This window comes from Hypomesus nipponensis, chromosome 6 (genome assembly GCF_054491055.1).
Source record: "Hypomesus nipponensis isolate SF chromosome 6, ASM5449105v1, whole genome shotgun sequence".
NCBI classification, from domain to species: Eukaryota; Metazoa; Chordata; class Actinopteri; order Osmeriformes; family Osmeridae; genus Hypomesus; species Hypomesus nipponensis.
In genome coordinates this window covers 7,757,645-7,773,911 of record NC_140366.1, presented here as the reverse complement: position 1 = coordinate 7,773,911, position 16,267 = coordinate 7,757,645, and the positions used below count along the sequence as shown (strand labels likewise).

Genomic DNA, 16,267 nt, shown 5'->3' with positions numbered 1-16,267 from the left:
TTTCTTTAATAAACTATTGACATCGCAATGGTAAAAATGCAGTATTTCAGACAACTTGACCAGTGTTTCATCAAAGACAGAAAAAAGAGCATGGAGTTAAATCCTAGTTTTAATATCCATTCAATACCCTTCATTCAACTGAGGACATCATTCTTATATTGAATGGGCAGGTTTTCTTAGAACCGTAAAACAAAAACAAAAGTTACACAGTATTGAAAAGATTGTTTCTTTACATGTTGACTTATCATGAGTATATTGCTATAAACAATTGCATCTTCCTCTGTACAATATGAAAGTCAAGAATGCCCTCCAAGGCATCTCTAAAGGATAGATGGTCAGAGCTATGGGATAATCTATATCTTTCAAATTCCTATATTTTTGTTATGTTTGATGAAAGTCCATTTCTGTTTCAATTTCAATCGATTTAATTTCCCACCTTCCACCAAATACATAGACATCTGAACTACTGACAAATGTTTAAGATATCCAACTTATGACAAGCAGTGAATGAACGCAAGTTCTGGACACAATTAAAATGTTACCAAAACGGAACATGAAGTCAAACTGAAAACCATGACGGCCTCATTAAGTCGAGGCTTGTGTCTGTGTTTGTGCTTTATATGACACAACACCATGGATTCTTGTCCATGCTCTAATTATTTCTGAGACAAGAATTAAAATTGTCATCAAAGATCAGATCTTGATTGATCCAGGGCCAAACTCTTGGTGGTACATACATCCTAACTGACTCAACCCTTCCTACTGTCGTTAATTCTTGGACCTCCTATTTCATTTATCTACTTTGTTTCACCAGACATGAAGCTCCACTGGGATACCAAACCGAGGTACAGTGTTGAGACTCAAAGGATTTGTTGAACAAACAAATTTATTTTGCACTGTTTTGGCTGTGAATGAACAAATTACTGACAACTCCAATCAGAGGACTACAGTTTATCCCAACAGCTATATTTAGCTCACTGATCAGTTAGTAAATCAATTTCCAATTCCAGGTGTGGTCAGTAACAACTCAGGTATGCACCGCTTAAGGTGTGTCAGATTAGCAGGCTATGGGGACCTTGAAGGGACCTGGACTTGCTCTCTACAAACAAGTTGCACTGTTCAAAAAAGTATTTTTATACCAACAATGTTTGAGATTATTACTATTAATATTTGGAGACTGATAAGCAACCTGTTAGCAGGTTATAAACACAGCATAGTCATCAACTAATGTTTGTGTTTCAGGAAAACATTGAAGGAAAACGTTAAGAAAGCAGCTAATATAAAATTAGCTTGGAAACAAACAATCAGATGAAAACAAGCAAAATAATCAGCTTGGCTCGATAAGGAATTATGTTTATGACCAGAATTAATTAAATATCATAACTTTTCCATTGCCATATAGCATAGAAATGCTCATTTTAGTCTACGCCAACAAACTGTCTTTATATCTGGACTGTTGATTCCGTTTCTTGACGCAAAATTTTATTGGTCTTAATTATTCTTTACTGTAAATAAAAATTGGAAGCATAGCTAACAAGACAGCCTAAACATGTGCCAGTCAAAACAAAATAGCAAAAAATACAAAAAAAACAAATGGATCTGAACACAGACCAACTACTAGATCCCATAGCGTTTGTTGTTTCAATTGCAGGTAAAACAATGAATTTTCAAAATCATCTTCAATGTGGCAACCCCGTGGCAAATTCCTTAGATGAGGAGAGAAATTCCTCTGACGGTACCCTGAGTCACAAACTAAGAAGTCCCCAGTCTGCATTGTCCTCTATTGAACTTCAATTCTCTATAACTGTCAACCGACCTCCCCTTATCCTTTTCCTTCACACATAGGTCAGAAAATTGTGAGGGGGGGGGGAGTAGAGTAAATTGTCTTTTCTGCATGCAGGACAGGAGAGAGTGGGTAAGCAGTCAGGCTCAACGTACCAGCTAGCTAGCCTCGTAGCTATTTAGCTGGTAGCTTCCCTGTTTTTTTTCTCCCCCCGTTTAGGAGATAATGGTCTTGGGCACATCATTGTCTTTCAGTACCCAATACCCTCCTCTCCTTCTCTCTCTCCCTGTTGTTCTCCAATCCGGCTCTCACTGTTGCTGTTCTGGCTCGGCGTCTGCCGCGGCCTGTTCCTGGTCTTGGGGCTCGGGCTGAGCCGGGGTTTCGGGTTGAGGCTGCACCTGCTCTTCGGTTGGCCTGGCGTGGGGTGCCGGAGCTGGGGTAGGGGGAGGCCTGGGGGGCAGCACAGCCTGGTGCTGCCTTTGGCGGTACGCGATGACTGTGCCCAGCAGCAGGGCGATGACAGTCATGAGGTAGAGGTCCCATTCTGGGCCCAGGAGCTGGTCCAGGTCCACCTGGGTGATGAGCTCGTTTACCTGGTGGAGAGAGGAAGAAAGGGGGAGAGAGAGAGAGTGAGAGAGAGAGAGAGAGAGAGAGTACAGGGAGGTAGGGCGTGATTTCCTAACCCAAATTCGATCCCCTAAATAAAAAATAAAATGAACATAAACTCAAACTCCCAGGAGCCCTGGACGACCCACTCACGTTGAGGTCCTGTATGTACTGCAGGGTGTAGACCAGAGCCAGCTTGCACAGGGCCAGGAAGACAGGCACCTGGGCATCGGGGCTGGCCTCGGCGGCCATGTCGTAGAAGCGCTTGGCTAGATGGATGTCCTACAGAGGACGACAGCAGATGTTAGTGGGGTATGCGCTTGTCTGTGCGGGTTTATACCTGTGTGGGGTTAGCGTGTGTGTGTATGTATGTATTTTCAAAGTGCATGTCTCTGTGTGTGCGTCTCTAGTGGGCTCCACCTGTTTGATTCCCAGGCCTTTCTCGTGCATGTAGCCCAGGTTGAACAAGGCCTGGGCCCCATGCTGCTGCTCCGAAGCCAGCCTGTAGTGGATCACAGCCGTCTCGTAGTCCACATCCGTCCCGTAGCCATAGAAGTGGTAGTCCCCCATCTTGATCCGAGCCACAGTGTAGCCTGCCCGAGAGGAATAACAAACAGCAGTCGACAGGTTTGTTGGTGAGCCGAGGACTTTTGTTTTGAAAAGCGGGATGACTCTTGTTTTGAAAAGCAAGACGTCTGCCTGCGGGGGCCGAGAGCAAACAGGCGAGGGAGACGGTACTGACCCTGCGCTGCAGCCCTGGTCCATTGGAGGAGGGCTCGGGGGTAGGTCTCGTTCTCGCTGAAGATGCGCGCCTCTTCTGCTTCAAACGGCACATGCACACACACACACACACATATACAGCATACAAAGGTTAAGACCACCGGCTTGGTGCGCCAAGTTTCAATGACGTGGAGGAAAGTTTGGCCTTTGCTCGTTTGGTTCTTGTTTCTCAAATCGGAAAAAAAGAACCGGAAACCTGGACTCCTCTCTAACCAGGTCCTTTTCCACATCAAAACACTGACACTGAAGTCTGGAATCCCCTCCCCCTGCTTTCCTTCCGTCGAAAACGCACAAGGGGAATCAAGCCACCGGGGGGGCCCCACTGCCCTCTAGTGGTGAGGTGACGGCTGCGGTGCTTACTCTGGTCAAGGATGAAGCCCACGTTGCTCTGGGCGACCTCGAAGCCCTGCTCGGCCAGCAGCAGGTACTGCACGAGCGCCGCGTCCATGTCGCCGTCCTTGAAGCTGCTGTAGGCCGCCATGAGCCTCTCCGACCAGCGGCCGCGCTCGCACACGCTCTTGAAGAACTGGAACGAGGGACACGCGGGACAGCCGTCAGGGTTACCGGAACACCCGCGGACAGTGAGCCCCCCCTTCGGCGACCGCCGAAACAAACCCTGGAACAGGGATCGCTGAGGCGTCGCCGCTAAATGCACCTTATTGGCAACATTAACGTTTTCCTGCTGACGGGCCCATTCGAGAGAGCGCTCTCTGGCTCACCTCCACGGCGGTGTGGCAGGAGCGCAGGACTCCGGTGCCCGTGGCGTGCATCTGGGCCAGGTTGTAGATGGCCAGGATGTGGCCCGCCTGCGACGCCAGGTTGAAGAACTTGAGGGCCTGTTTGTAGTCGCGCTTCACCCCGATGCCGTCTGCAGAGGGAAAGGGGGGGGGGAGAGAGAGACGCGTGACTCAGAGACCGCTGACTGGGAGGTGGGGGGGGGGAGTTAGAGAGGGAAAGTACAAGTCTGCCAGGGAGAACACAGTAGCGGGAGGGGAAGGAGGGAAGGATGAAAGGAGGTTGTGCAGCAGGCAGCCCAGACTTGAGGGGGAGTTGGAAGCAGCATGATGGTGGGCGACTAACATTGCACTGTTAAACTAGGAGCAGCACACTGAGCTGTTACATCAAACTGCACAAAAACAAGACAGGAAGAGGAGGGGGGGGATATAGAAACTTATTCAGGAAATAAATGAAAAAGAAAATGAGTCCAAGTGGCACAATTAAATAAATGGTTCCATTTCTTCAATTAAATCCACAGGGGTGCCCCAACATTTCATGCATGTCCTTCCCTCCCTCCCTCCTGCTCTCCTGTCTCACTCGACCGCCTCCGGCCCCAAAAAAGGCAAAAGGCAGATAAATCCCCAGATGGACAGTGCTTACTGTAGTACATGGTGCCCAGCTGAAGCTGGCCGTCCACCCAGCCCTGCTCCGCTGCCTTCTGGAAGTACTTCAGAGCTAGGTCGTAGTTCTGAAGGACAAACACACCAGTTAGCCCACCTCACCATCACCACAGAGCAGAGCACACAAGACAAACAGTGGTGTTGAACTCCCATTCGGAATCCTCACCCGAACACACCCTACATCCGAGTGTGTCGTTTCATCTTGGATTTTACGGTTTTGAAATATAGTTGGAATTGTTTCTAGTATAAATGGCTTATCTAGTGACTTACGTCAACCACATGTCGTTTTAAGAAATGTTATCAAGTGAAATGTTCCTACTGCCCTGGCAGTCAAATGTACTTGGCTCTTCATGCAGAATACTTCTGCACTTCATTTTGAAAGGGCAACATTATTTGCAATCTAAACCTAAATGTCCGATTTTTGGCCCAAAGGGGTACATCTTAAGTCAAATAAATTGTATAGGGAGCGTTAAACCAAAGATGTGTTCAACCTAGATGGTGTCAGAGGGACACTCACCACAGGGACACCTCTCCCGTAAAGATACGCCATGCCCAGCCCACTCTGCCCAACAGGATTCCCCTAGAGAGACAAAAGAGACAACATTAATGATTGAACCCCAGGACGTGAACACAAGACGTTTGAACCTTCATAAACAAAATCATTTGAACCTTCATAAATGAATGGTAAAGCCAGGTCAAATGAACCGCGTGGAGATGTCGAGTTCATCAGAGGACGGTCCCTGTGAGGCGGTGGCGGTACTCACCAGATCTGAGGCCTTCTTGAAGTACTGCAGCGCCGTTTCATTGTTCTGGGGCACAAACTCGCTGCCCTCAGAATACATCTGCGCGTGACAGAGGGAGAGCAGAGACGATTTAAAAAGATGTGGATGGAGAGAAAGAATATTTGAAAGAAAAAAAAACAGACAGAAAAGACCAGGGAAAGACTAGGGTATTTCCACAGCATGTAACAATATTCAGTAAAAGCTAGTAGACGGTGAAAGAGACAAGGAAGCCCTCTCACCTTCCCCAGGAAGGCCATGGCGTGAGTGTTCCCCGCGTTCGCCGCCTGGTTGAAGTAGTCGTAGGCCCGCTGTCGAACAACAAACATGGGAGGGATGACTCGCCGATGCTGTACAGTCACGGGCAGGTACATACCTGGAACATGACTAGCCCCATTCACGCAGGAGAACGTGCCTGGGGCTCGTTCTGAAGGTGTGAGTTAGGTGTGGGTCTCACCTGGTGATTCTGCTCCACCCCGCGGCCACCATGCAGGTGGAGCTGGCCCAGTCCCACCTGTCAGGACAGCAGAGAGACACCACACATGAGACAGAATCCTGGTTCAGCCTGCTCTTTGCCCCCCGAGGGACTTTTGGGGCTAATTGGCATCAGTCACAACTATATCTGACACAGATCACAGCATCCAATGTTGAAATAGGAATATTTCTATGAATTGCCATATTGAGACAGCGCGCGGGAGCTCTTCCATTGGATGTGTCCCCATCGATCCCAAAACATGGAAGACACATCTTGCCCGCAGTGTCATGGAAACGGATACCCCCCCAAGGGGATACCCCGACTTTGACCCGAGAGACGCTATAAAAGGCCCCAAGGATTGGGGATACCTGGGCCTGGACGTCGCCCTTCTCTGCCAGGAACTGGTAGTACTGGATGAGGTCCTCCTCCAGCATGCCGCTGGTGGAGCCGGGGTTCTCCACCTCGTCCAGCAGCCGCACCCTCTGGACCGCGCTGCCCCCCGTCAGGGACACGTCGCTGGCCACTGGGGGGGGGACGGAGGTGGTGAGGGTTAGGGATGAGGTGAGGGATGGGGTGTGGTGAGGGTTAGGGTTAGGGATGCGGGTGGTGAGGGTCAGGGATGGGGGTGGTGAGGGTTAGGTATGGGGGTGGTGAGGGTTAGGGATGTGGGTGATGAGGGTTAGGGATGGTGAGGGTTAGGTATGGGGGTGATGAGGGTTAGGGACGGTGAGGGTTAGGTAGGGGATGATTAGGGTCAGGGATGGTGAGGGTTAGGGATGGGGGTGGTGAGGGTTAGTAACTTGGCCTGTGTGTATATACATATTTAAGTGTATACAAGGCGTACTAGGGCGAGTGCTCATTGGTAGACGGGGTCGTGGTTCCTTACCGTTATTGGCCACCATGCGGTAATGTGTCAACGCTGATTCGCAGCTCTGAGGCACACCCACGCCTCCCCAGTATCGGTACCCCTACAGCCAGACAGACAGGGAGGAGATCAAAACAGCCCTTTAAGATATGAACACATCCGCATCATCTTCCCCATCAGTGATCCAGTACAAACAAGTCAGGTGAGAAATTCCCTCAGAGAGTGACCTTCCAAATAAATGCGTTCTAAAAAGGACTCAAAAAAGGGGAAATACCCTTGTCTAAACAAGGATATCTACGCCTGTGACTCACAGTATTTGTAAATAAGACTTTGGAGTCGACACATTAATCGTCAAGTGATCTGACGTCGACTGGACTGCATATCTAATACAAAACCCCCCCTCCATGTGTTGAAGGGAGATATCACTCACCAGAATCATGTGGGCTACCAGGTTGCCACCCAAGGCCCCAAAAGTATAGTAAACCAACGCCTGAAACAAAGCACAAAATAAACCTGTGAAGTCATCTTGGAGGAATAGATGGATGATGTAGACGAGTGTTCCACTCCAGACGCAGACACCATGCAGTGTGGCCTGCCTGGCCATGTTTACCTTGGCTTGGCTCGAGTTCACTCCTAACCCCGCAGCATACAGGAAGCCAAGTGCCTGTGAGAGAATATTAAAGTGACACAGTCACCATGGCGTCACTTGAGATGATAACAACCCTCACATCAAAATCCGACATTGGGCGCGACGTTGATAAGCGACAAACAACGTCAGTTAAATTGGCGCCGTGTTTTTCGGAACTTCAAAACCACTTTGAATGGGATCTCCCCAGGAGAACTTGGCAATAGGCTTGGCGTAACGATAGGCTTGGCGTAACGATAGGCTTGGCGTAACGATAGGCTTGGCGTAACGATAGGCTTGGCGTAACGATAGGCTTGGCGTAACGATAGGCTTGGCGTAACGATAGGCTTGGCGTAACGATAGGCTTGGCGTAACGATAGGCTTGGCGTAACGACAGGCTTGGCGTAACGACAGGCTTGGCGTAACGACAGGCTTGGCGTAACGACAGGCTTGGCGTAACGACAGGCTTGGCGTAACGACAGGCTTGGCGTAACGACAGGCTTGGCGTAACGACAGGCTTGGCGTAACGACAGGCTTGGCGTAACGACAGGCTTGGCGTAGCGATAGGCTTGGCGTAGCGATAGGCTTGGCGTAACGACAGGCTTGGCGTAGCGATAGGCTTGGCGTAGCGATAGGCTTGGCGTAACGACAGGCTTGGCGTAACGAAAGGCTTGGCGTAACGACAGGCTTGGCGTAACGACAGGCTTGGCGCAACGACAGGAGTGGCGCAACGATAGGATGGCGTACCGTCTGAGACTTTGGGAAGCCCTCCAGCGCCAGCTTCTCAAACAGCTCCTTGGCTTTGGGGATGTCCTGGGGCAGGTAGTCTCCAAACAGCATGGCGTGGGCCACCTTCTCCATGGCTTTGTGATGGCCCTTCGCAGCCACCTTCAGAAGCTTCTCGAACAATCTAGGAGGGGGGGGGGGGGGGTTGGAAAACAACATGGGCAAGGAAGGGTTGTGGTAAGCAAAGATGGCGTCGGAACTAGTGTTGGTGATACACGTGTACGTTTGCAGTGCCTGCAGAAAGAACACGTAAAGGAGTTGAATTGTGTTTTTAGGAGGCTGGAGAGGGTAATGTCTCACTCTTTCTTCTGGCTCTTCCTGGTGGTGGAGTTGATCATGCGCAGGGCTGCCTGGTACTGTTCTTCTGCTTCCTCCGCCTGGCGCCTCAGCTCAGCCTGCTCCTCAGCTGGGGAGAGGGAGAGGGAAGATAGGATAAAACTACAAGCATGGAGGAGGAACGATATCCTTCACCAGATGTACAGGTAAGATTGAAACTTCCCTGTGCTTACGACTGCTCAGCTTAACCATTCACTACTTCGGTTGACCTTTTTTTTATTGGACTTTTGGAAGTTCGAGTCACACCGTGCAGGCGAGTGTCTTCAAAGCTGTTTAACGCTGCAACTTACTTTCACAGAAGCCCCATCTCTTGTCCCTGTCATAATCGTAAGTGGTAGCGCACCACAGTCGACCGTCCTCCCGGCCCTCTGTGGTACAGTCCATGTAGTCGTTACCCTGGAAGAGGAAGGGGAAGAGGCAGGGCTCTCCATTGGCTGTGCCCCCAACCACAAGAGGAACTGAAGGGAAAAAACAAGGACAAGTGTTTCATTTTAAACTCAGACAAGAATATTGATTCTTTGTATTGTGATGAATATTGAGAAGAGCTACATTTCTGAATACTTAAAAATATATGAAAATAAATCCTTAGTCAAACAATGTTTAATCATGTGAAAGCTAGAGAGCATTGTGGTGTCTTAACAAGTATGAAAAACACTGCACAGCAAAAGAAAGTTGTCACCACTCTCAAATATGCTGATGCAACTCTGAGGCCACAGGTGCCAGAAGACTTCAAATCCCCATGAGGGGGAACCATTTTATCTCACTATGAAACTGCAAACCTTCCAAGATGAGTGTCTGCCTTGCAGTACACTTTCATAACAGTCATGGGGCTTTCAATGCGATTTTTGAAACGACAGTTTTAATTTCAGCTGAATCAGAAGGCTGTGACAACTTCAAACTAGTTACACGTGTAAAACAACCAAGATCGTAATGTTGAGCAACGAACCAATTCCTAGCTCTGCACCGGTCAAACACCAGTTTCCAGTGTAAATCTTCCACTGATGTCAACATCTAGTTCTTACTCTCTTTAGGCTTCTGTTCGATAGGAGGAGGCTGGGTGGGTAGGTCTTCCTTCTCCTCCCCTTCTAGAAGGCCGTCTTCAGCCCCACTATCAGGCTTCGTCTCCACTTCAGGCTGAGAGGCCTTGCTGGGGGACGTCACCATGCCTGCTACAATTCTTGACCCCACGGGAACGTCATCTTCATCAGAGCTTGGGTCATGGTAGGACTTTAGATGGGAGGAGAAAGTGCAAGAGTTAGTTGTCTGAATGTCTAGAACTAGAAGATGTAGGGATATAATCCTCCTTATTGGCTGATCATTGTTGTACAAATATTTTGGCGTATTGTCTGAAAGAGAATGCTATGACCTGATCATTGAGATCAAGGCCATTTGCACATTCAATACAGCAGAGGAGAATAACTTGCCCTGTATTTTCTAGAGTCAACCATTGTACGTATATTGTAGTTCATCAACTCCAACAACTTCCATCTATAGGAACTAAAATAAGTGAACTAAGTCTTGTAAATATTTGTCTACCTTCAGCTCTGGAGTGTCATTGCCTTCGGCCTCTTCATCTGCAAAGTCAACAGCAGTAGACAGTCATCTCATCGCCCTTCTGCACTGTACATGACCATACTAACATGCAATTTCAATAACAAGATACATTGGGGCATGTTAGGTTAGCCAAGGCAGCAACAACCTACTTACTCGCTGTAACATATTGCACCCGATCATTTGTCAACTGGTAATACGGATGTGAACATGTTTACACTTACCAGCTGTCACTACTTTTGAAACGACTATGGAGAAAATAATCAGAAGCCAAAGCAGTCTTGTCGTACTCGAACCTTTAAAATCCATTTCAGCCAGGTGACTACCAGCGGTTAGTTAACTGATGTTATTTCTATCACAAAACATTCAGTTCCAGTGTGTATAGCCCCAATTTGAGTTAAAAAGACTGACACGCATTCACCGGCTGGCTACCTAACCAAGGTCCATGAAAATGAATATATATGGACACACATACAAAAAAATGTAGCTTCAGGATCAGATTCCAATTACTGAATGGCTCATCGAGCTAGCATACATCAGCTGACAATTTAAGCTACAGTATAGGGATATTTAGCATGCTAACTAACTAGCTACCTTGCTAGCTAAACAAAAAGGTGTCCGGTGTTGCTAGCCATCAACAGCCTTTGCAAACGATTAGTTACTAATATCTTGCAGGTTGTGTCGCCAAATATATGGACATTTGGTGCGATTTGGAATCGACTATAATGACAGTAATATCTATAGCGAGAGTTTCATCAGAAGACACAGCTGCTCTGCTAAGCTATCTTGTAACCTCTAACCCATCGCTAATCACTCGGATACACCAATCGTTGGAAGCAGTACGCGTCGTTAGCCAATAGTTGGAGCCGATGATCATGTCAACCAATCAACTGCGCACACACAACGAAATTATGAGTTGACATGTTTGTCCACGACAACTAAAAATCCCTGCGACCACAGTCGTATTACTGTAGCTTGCTACTCTGTGGGCGTCAGATTCCAGGTGATCCGATTTCCAATGCGGTGTATTAGAAAATATTGTGGCCTACACTACAGCACATCATTACAAAAAATAAACTAGCATGTGATGAAATATTGCCGTTTAACAGGAAAATATTGTTGCAATGTGATTTCGTTTTTTTGATAAAGGATAATTACAATGGTAGTTGCATGCATTATTTCAATACTTGTCAGGCCAAAATAACATGTATTATGCATCCCTTACAGTAAATTATTGATGTACAACTGCCTAGCCTGGATTTTTTATCAGTGCTGACTTTGTTAAATATTAATTTCTTCTCAGGATTTTGGAAAACATTTTGTCCAGACTAAAAACGTCACATATTGCAGGGGGTTACAATTCTGAATATACTGAATCTTACATATACATGAAGTAACAATATACTTAGGACTGCCCCTCCCAACAATACAATACACACACTGGTTCGGTAAAAATTCAGTTGCATTTATTTTATTTCGTATCTGACACGCCAAATGTTTAGAACTGAGAACAAAGTCCAAATCCTTTAAGCAGGTGAATAGAAGTTACATAGATCTAGTGACATGTGCTCTACATTGCCTTTCCTGAATGCGCTCATGAAGCAGACAGTAAACTGTGCCCTAAGAACCTTAAACCAGCAGTCTTCCAACAGGACAAAGCACGGTCTGTTTCTGCTCACTGTAGGACTGGTGCTGCATGAGAACGCGTCGAAAGGGGAGAGCATTTACATTAAATAACCAGGCTCTTATTCTTTTATACATAATTCAAAATAATTAATCGTCATTAGAGACTGATGCCATATCCGAAAGTCTGTTTGATAGCTTGAAAGTAGTATCTCTTCCATCCCTCTTTCGTACGATCCTCTTCTCCCAACGGGACGCCTTTACATTCCAGCTTGAGCTCAGTTTCATCACCCAGGTCTTTCATGTTCAGGCTGATCGTAGCGTAATGTTCTAGGGAAGGATGTGGGGGTGGGTTACACACATGTTCATGCAAAACCAACTCTACAGCTGACAGGTGGAACAGGAACAACATACCACATGGCCAGGTCTTGAACCTCCATCTCATGACAATCTTTTCATCTGGGACCTAGAATAGGTCATTGAAGAAACATTTCAATGAAATAACCCAAAACTGAATATAAGTGCCTGAAATCTATGTGCTGTTATACATGTACTAGCCACAAGGTGTCTTCAAAGACACTTTGACTTTATTCATGGTGTCATGTTACTCTAAACAGGTTAAAAAGTATAGTCTTACCAGATCCTGGAACTCTCCATTGACATTGCCATCCAACAGCTGAAACTTCCCTCCTTTATATCCCTCGACAACAGCTGCTGAGTGAGTGAACACCTGGACCATCTAAATGGGAAGAATGGTCAGCGAGGGGCTTCAATGTTATTGTTGCCCTTGTAATATAATGTATTGTTTACATTGCCTGGTAACTGTCAACCAAGATGTGGTTACTAAGCGATGTGGACAGTAAACACAAACCCATCCTTCAGTTTGACCATTGAAATACAGTAGTAGTATGTAGCCTACTTTTGATCCTTAATCTTCTACTGTACTTTCTGTAATTGTGCATAGTACAAATCTGTCCCACTGTGGGTTCTCTTCCTTCCTTAAATAATAATATGAAGCTACACGGGGTAGCAACACATGAGGGTCTCTGTGGAAGAGTAAAATAAAAAGTAGAAAGTTCCTCCACAATTTTCCCAAGACACTTAAAACACTTGAATGGTGAGTTTTGTCTGAAAGCTCTACTTTCAATGTTGCATTGTTACTCTATTGCAGTGTAATATGACTCCAAGATTTAAGGCTGTAAAGCAACAGTATCGCTAACCCTATCGGTAAACCAGCAGTGCAAAATGTGACACCTGTCATAATACTCTAGTACACAACGTACAATCCACCCTACTATCATTTTCTGTTCACTTTGTTATCATACAGTATGATTGAGAGAAGTATAAGTGTGATTACAGCTGGTAAGAGCTGCAGGTGGCAATTAAGTACAATTAGGTATCTTCAGTAGCATAAGGGCGGCCTTCCCATGAACTCAGCCAATGCAAATCATCAAGCTGGCTAAATGTTTAAACTGCCATATTTATGCTCAATGTACTTACTTCCTGGTTGATGAAGGTTCTGTACAGCTCATCGGCAGAGGTCAGGAACCTCTCCTTTAGACTGAACTTGCAGGTGGGGATCTTGACACCTGAGCTGGGTGCAGGAGCTGGGACTTTGACTGAGGAGGTAATCTATGAACATAAAAGGATAATTATCTAGTGAAAAAGACATTACACGTATACAGAACCTGGATTTATTTGTATTTTTTTACAATACAACCGTAGTTACTGAACTCATGTTAACTCTGAAATAGTGTTACTATGTTATTCTACTTATGACGAATGTTTAGCCAGTTGGCCACTTGCTCGTCACTGTGGACATAAAGGCTCACTGTGCTGCACAGAGGGGACCACCCACCTGAGTCTTTACTTTAACCTGGCTCTGAGTTTTGGACTGCGATGGCTGTGGCTCACTGACACCATTCACCGTGGGCAAGATCATGCCCTGGGTGAACTCTGTAAGCCAGAATCACCAGCAATCACCTTTACATGCTACTTGAAGGTCAACAATGGTATTTCACGAGAGACTCATTCAAATAATAGCTCAAACTAAAGATGTATTTAGGCAAATGGGGTCTGAAAGCTGACCTGTCCTGAGGTGGCCGACGTAGCTCCCCAAGGCAGCTCGGACCAGCTTGATTCCTTCCTTCTTCATGAGGTCCAGCAGTGGTGTGCTGGGCTCATCCTTACACAACGAGACGCTGATCTGTGATGCCAATGAGAACACCCATGAGATCACAGCAAGCGTTGTCATGAAATGAACACTTAAAGCTAGCATCTAAACTGAATCTGACCGACAATGGAACAATGTTATCCCAGGTCGATCTGAATCAGCTTTATTTGCCAAGTGAGTTTACACAAACAAGGAATTTACTATGGCAGGAAGGTGCATACGATAAACATTTAAGAATCTTAAATGAAAAATGTACAACAGTTTGAAATAAATCTAAACAATACTATCCAATGTAAAATATAAAATAAAGTAAAATAAGTCCATGAATATTGACTGTATCTCAGCTCTCGCTTACGTCCAAGTCGTCCATATCATTTTCGTCCGATAGGTTTGAAACATCGATGTTCCCTTTGTACTTGATACCGTTTTTTGTAGTTCCTAAAGAGGGAAGGGACAGTCACAAGGCTTTAACTCTGAAAACGAATACAATGGCAACACACCCACCCACAAAGTCAACTATCCTTGGGCTTTGTATATTGGAGAATTGCCATGGAAACTAACATATGAGAAGAGCAATAAATCATTACCTGAGAAGTACATTAACATACATTAAATGACATGACTCATGCTTTCTTGTAATTAGCCAGATAAAGATGGAGAAACTGCTCAACTATACACTGACTGACTGTTTTAATCTAAATGTTTTGGCAAATTGTTCAGTTATTGGTAGTGGGATTACCTGTCCAGGATGCTTTGACGACCCATTCATAGAAGTAGATGAGCTTTCCTTTGCGATTGTTGATGGATGCCTCCCCCTCCAGTTTTGGGACGTCAGTGACTTCGATGATGCCCTCGGCACCCTCCACACGAACTCCCTGAAGCAGTTCCTTCAGCTTGTCTGACGACCACCCTGTGGCATCACGCTCCGTCCTGTGAGGGACACACAGTGCCCAGGATGGGATGTAAAGGTACAGTTCTGACTATATTTTGATACAAAAGACACATTTGGTCTTCAGGTAAAACAAAGACTTAATTCAAGACTTAAGGTTAGAAATGTGTATTATTAGTACAATCAATTCAATGAACATAATTGTCAGCGTTCTCTTCAATGTGGATGTGGTTTGGACTTGAGGACCAAATTAGCCAAGGCCTAAATGATATTGAATATCAACAAATACATCATATAACTACAGTAAAAACCGTATGATTTCACACTTTTGTTTGCAGTCATATCGGTAGTCATATGCAGTCAGATGTAAAAATATCCTGCTTCCCATCTGCTTATCCTGTACTACCCTTGGTGTTCCTTAAATAGCTTCCCTTTCCCCCTTGGAGCAGTCCTGCACCAACATTCCAGGGGATTCGGGACAAGCTATGGCATGGGGCAGCTGCTAAGGGACCAACTACTTCTATTAGTTCTCACCAGAGTCAATACTGTATTGTCGTCCCCTGATTCAAATGTATTGTAAACAGTATGGTAGAATATACAGTTGGAGGTAAAAGCTACAGTAGCTAGTCATTTCAATAAGTTTAAAAAAATGATATCTACTGAGAACACAGCAGTTATTTTAGTGCAAGGCTATGGCAATAATATGACATATTGGTAAATAGACACAGACCAGATGCAGACGGTAAACTAGATTTTTATTAATATAGCTCACTGATTTCTCTCTTGTATCTCAGACTAATATAGGTACGGTATGGTAGCAGGAGTAGATTTGTTACGGTGCCATTTCTCTCCACCCAGCTGGCAAGTCTAGTTTAAAAAGCGTTTCTGGCTCAGTCTCGGTCTAACCACGCTTCTATGTCTTCACATGATCAAATCTAGCTTTGAGTCTGAATCGACCCCAATGTTTCCTATCAAGGTTGGGTGTTACTGTAGCTATGCTAACTCAGTACTCACCAATGCCAGTTGTTGACGTTTGTCGCATCGGCTCGCTCTTCCACGATCCAGCGCGGATCCCCCTCTCCCCACTTAGCCATGATAGTATTATATGATAGAAAAAATAGTAGAAATGGTGTACCCAACTAATTTGAAGATGAATACAGCTAGCAAACGTTGTATTGATCAACTGTCTAGCCCGGGTACAACCACCACCACGCCAGCAGCACACGCTCATGCACACTGACAGCGTGCCGTGTTATGTGTTGGATAGCTAAATATCTAGCCTAGCGTCCACAAATAATACTTATTGGATAAACAAATAAGATAATCAGCTTGACTTACGAAGTTGCAATAGCAAAAATCGCAATAAAATAAAACTTGCGAAACTGACTTTAAACCCCGGGTCTTCTGATCTTTTCAATTGTCTAATAGCAGCCTGATTTATAACGACCCAAGTTTCTAGAAAACTCGCTGAAAATGGCTTCGCTTTCACTCGCCGTAGAAATTTCTCGAACGGGGAAGTAGCATCCTTATACTCATTTCAAAATACATGTTACGTACATACTTAATATGAAATGTCTCAATAATATGCATTGCGTGAAC

The 16,267-nt window shown here is 45.7% G+C and overlaps 2 protein-coding genes across 4 annotated transcripts; both read right to left on the bottom strand.

Moving 5' to 3' along the window:
• Positions 1–401: 401 nt before the first annotated feature.
• On the bottom strand, positions 402–10,828 carry sel1l (SEL1L adaptor subunit of SYVN1 ubiquitin ligase). 3 transcript variants are annotated; one of them, XM_084700467.1, is made up of 22 exons: positions 10,578–10,827; positions 10,208–10,279; positions 9,969–10,006; positions 9,455–9,659; positions 8,723–8,890; positions 8,397–8,502; positions 8,058–8,220; positions 7,296–7,349; positions 7,116–7,175; positions 6,707–6,788; positions 6,189–6,343; positions 5,803–5,859; positions 5,588–5,656; positions 5,331–5,408; positions 5,084–5,146; positions 4,547–4,634; positions 3,889–4,037; positions 3,530–3,695; positions 3,132–3,209; positions 2,810–2,982; positions 2,543–2,671; positions 402–2,376 (listed from the first exon to the last, which is right to left on the bottom strand). In XM_084700467.1, exons 4-22 carry the CDS (start codon positions 9,594–9,596, stop codon positions 2,092–2,094), a joined length of 2,265 nt encoding a protein of 754 aa, XP_084556593.1. In that variant the 5' UTR covers positions 9,597–9,659; positions 9,969–10,006; positions 10,208–10,279; positions 10,578–10,827; the 3' UTR covers positions 402–2,091. The 3 variants fall into 3 exon arrangements, with proteins under 3 accessions (XP_084556593.1, XP_084556591.1, XP_084556592.1); XM_084700465.1 differs by having other exon boundaries at positions 10,208–10,828; XM_084700466.1 differs by having other exon boundaries at positions 3,132–3,206; positions 10,208–10,828.
• Positions 10,829–11,427: 599 nt separating this feature from the next.
• Positions 11,428–16,157, bottom strand: ahsa1a (AHA1, activator of heat shock protein ATPase homolog 1a). Its single transcript, XM_084700710.1, has 9 exons — positions 15,683–16,157; positions 14,519–14,709; positions 14,135–14,217; positions 13,695–13,812; positions 13,465–13,562; positions 13,107–13,238; positions 12,244–12,345; positions 12,021–12,072; positions 11,428–11,936 (listed from the first exon to the last, which is right to left on the bottom strand). The coding sequence occupies exons 1-9, from the start codon at positions 15,760–15,762 to the stop codon at positions 11,767–11,769; spliced, it is 1,026 nt and encodes a 341-aa protein (XP_084556836.1). The 5' UTR covers positions 15,763–16,157; the 3' UTR covers positions 11,428–11,766.
• Positions 16,158–16,267: the final 110 nt, after the last annotated feature.

What these genes read in the sequence shown, in the direction of transcription:
- sel1l (XM_084700465.1), bottom strand. Translation starts at nt 10,292, where the DNA reads ATGGATTTTAAAGGTTCGAGTACGACAAGACTGCTTTGGCTTCTGATT. An exon ending in CCATGGCCTTCCTGGGGAAG is followed by an intron (nt 5,409 to 5,587) that starts GTGAGAGGGCTT and finishes TGTCACGCGCAG; the next exon opens with ATGTATTCTGAGGGCAGCGA. An exon ending in TCAAGAAGGCCTCAGATCTG is followed by an intron (nt 5,147 to 5,330) that starts GTGAGTACCGCC and finishes TTGTCTCTCTAG; the next exon opens with GGGAATCCTGTTGGGCAGAG.
- ahsa1a (XM_084700710.1), bottom strand. Translation starts at nt 15,762, where the DNA reads ATGGCTAAGTGGGGAGAGGGGGATCCGCGCTGGATCGTGGAAGAGCGA. An exon ending in GAACCTTCATCAACCAGGAA is followed by an intron (nt 12,346 to 13,106) that starts GTAAGTACATTG and finishes CTTCCCATTTAG; the next exon opens with ATGGTCCAGGTGTTCACTCA. An exon ending in ATGGAGAGTTCCAGGATCTG is followed by an intron (nt 12,073 to 12,243) that starts GTAAGACTATAC and finishes GACCTATTCTAG; the next exon opens with GTCCCAGATGAAAAGATTGT.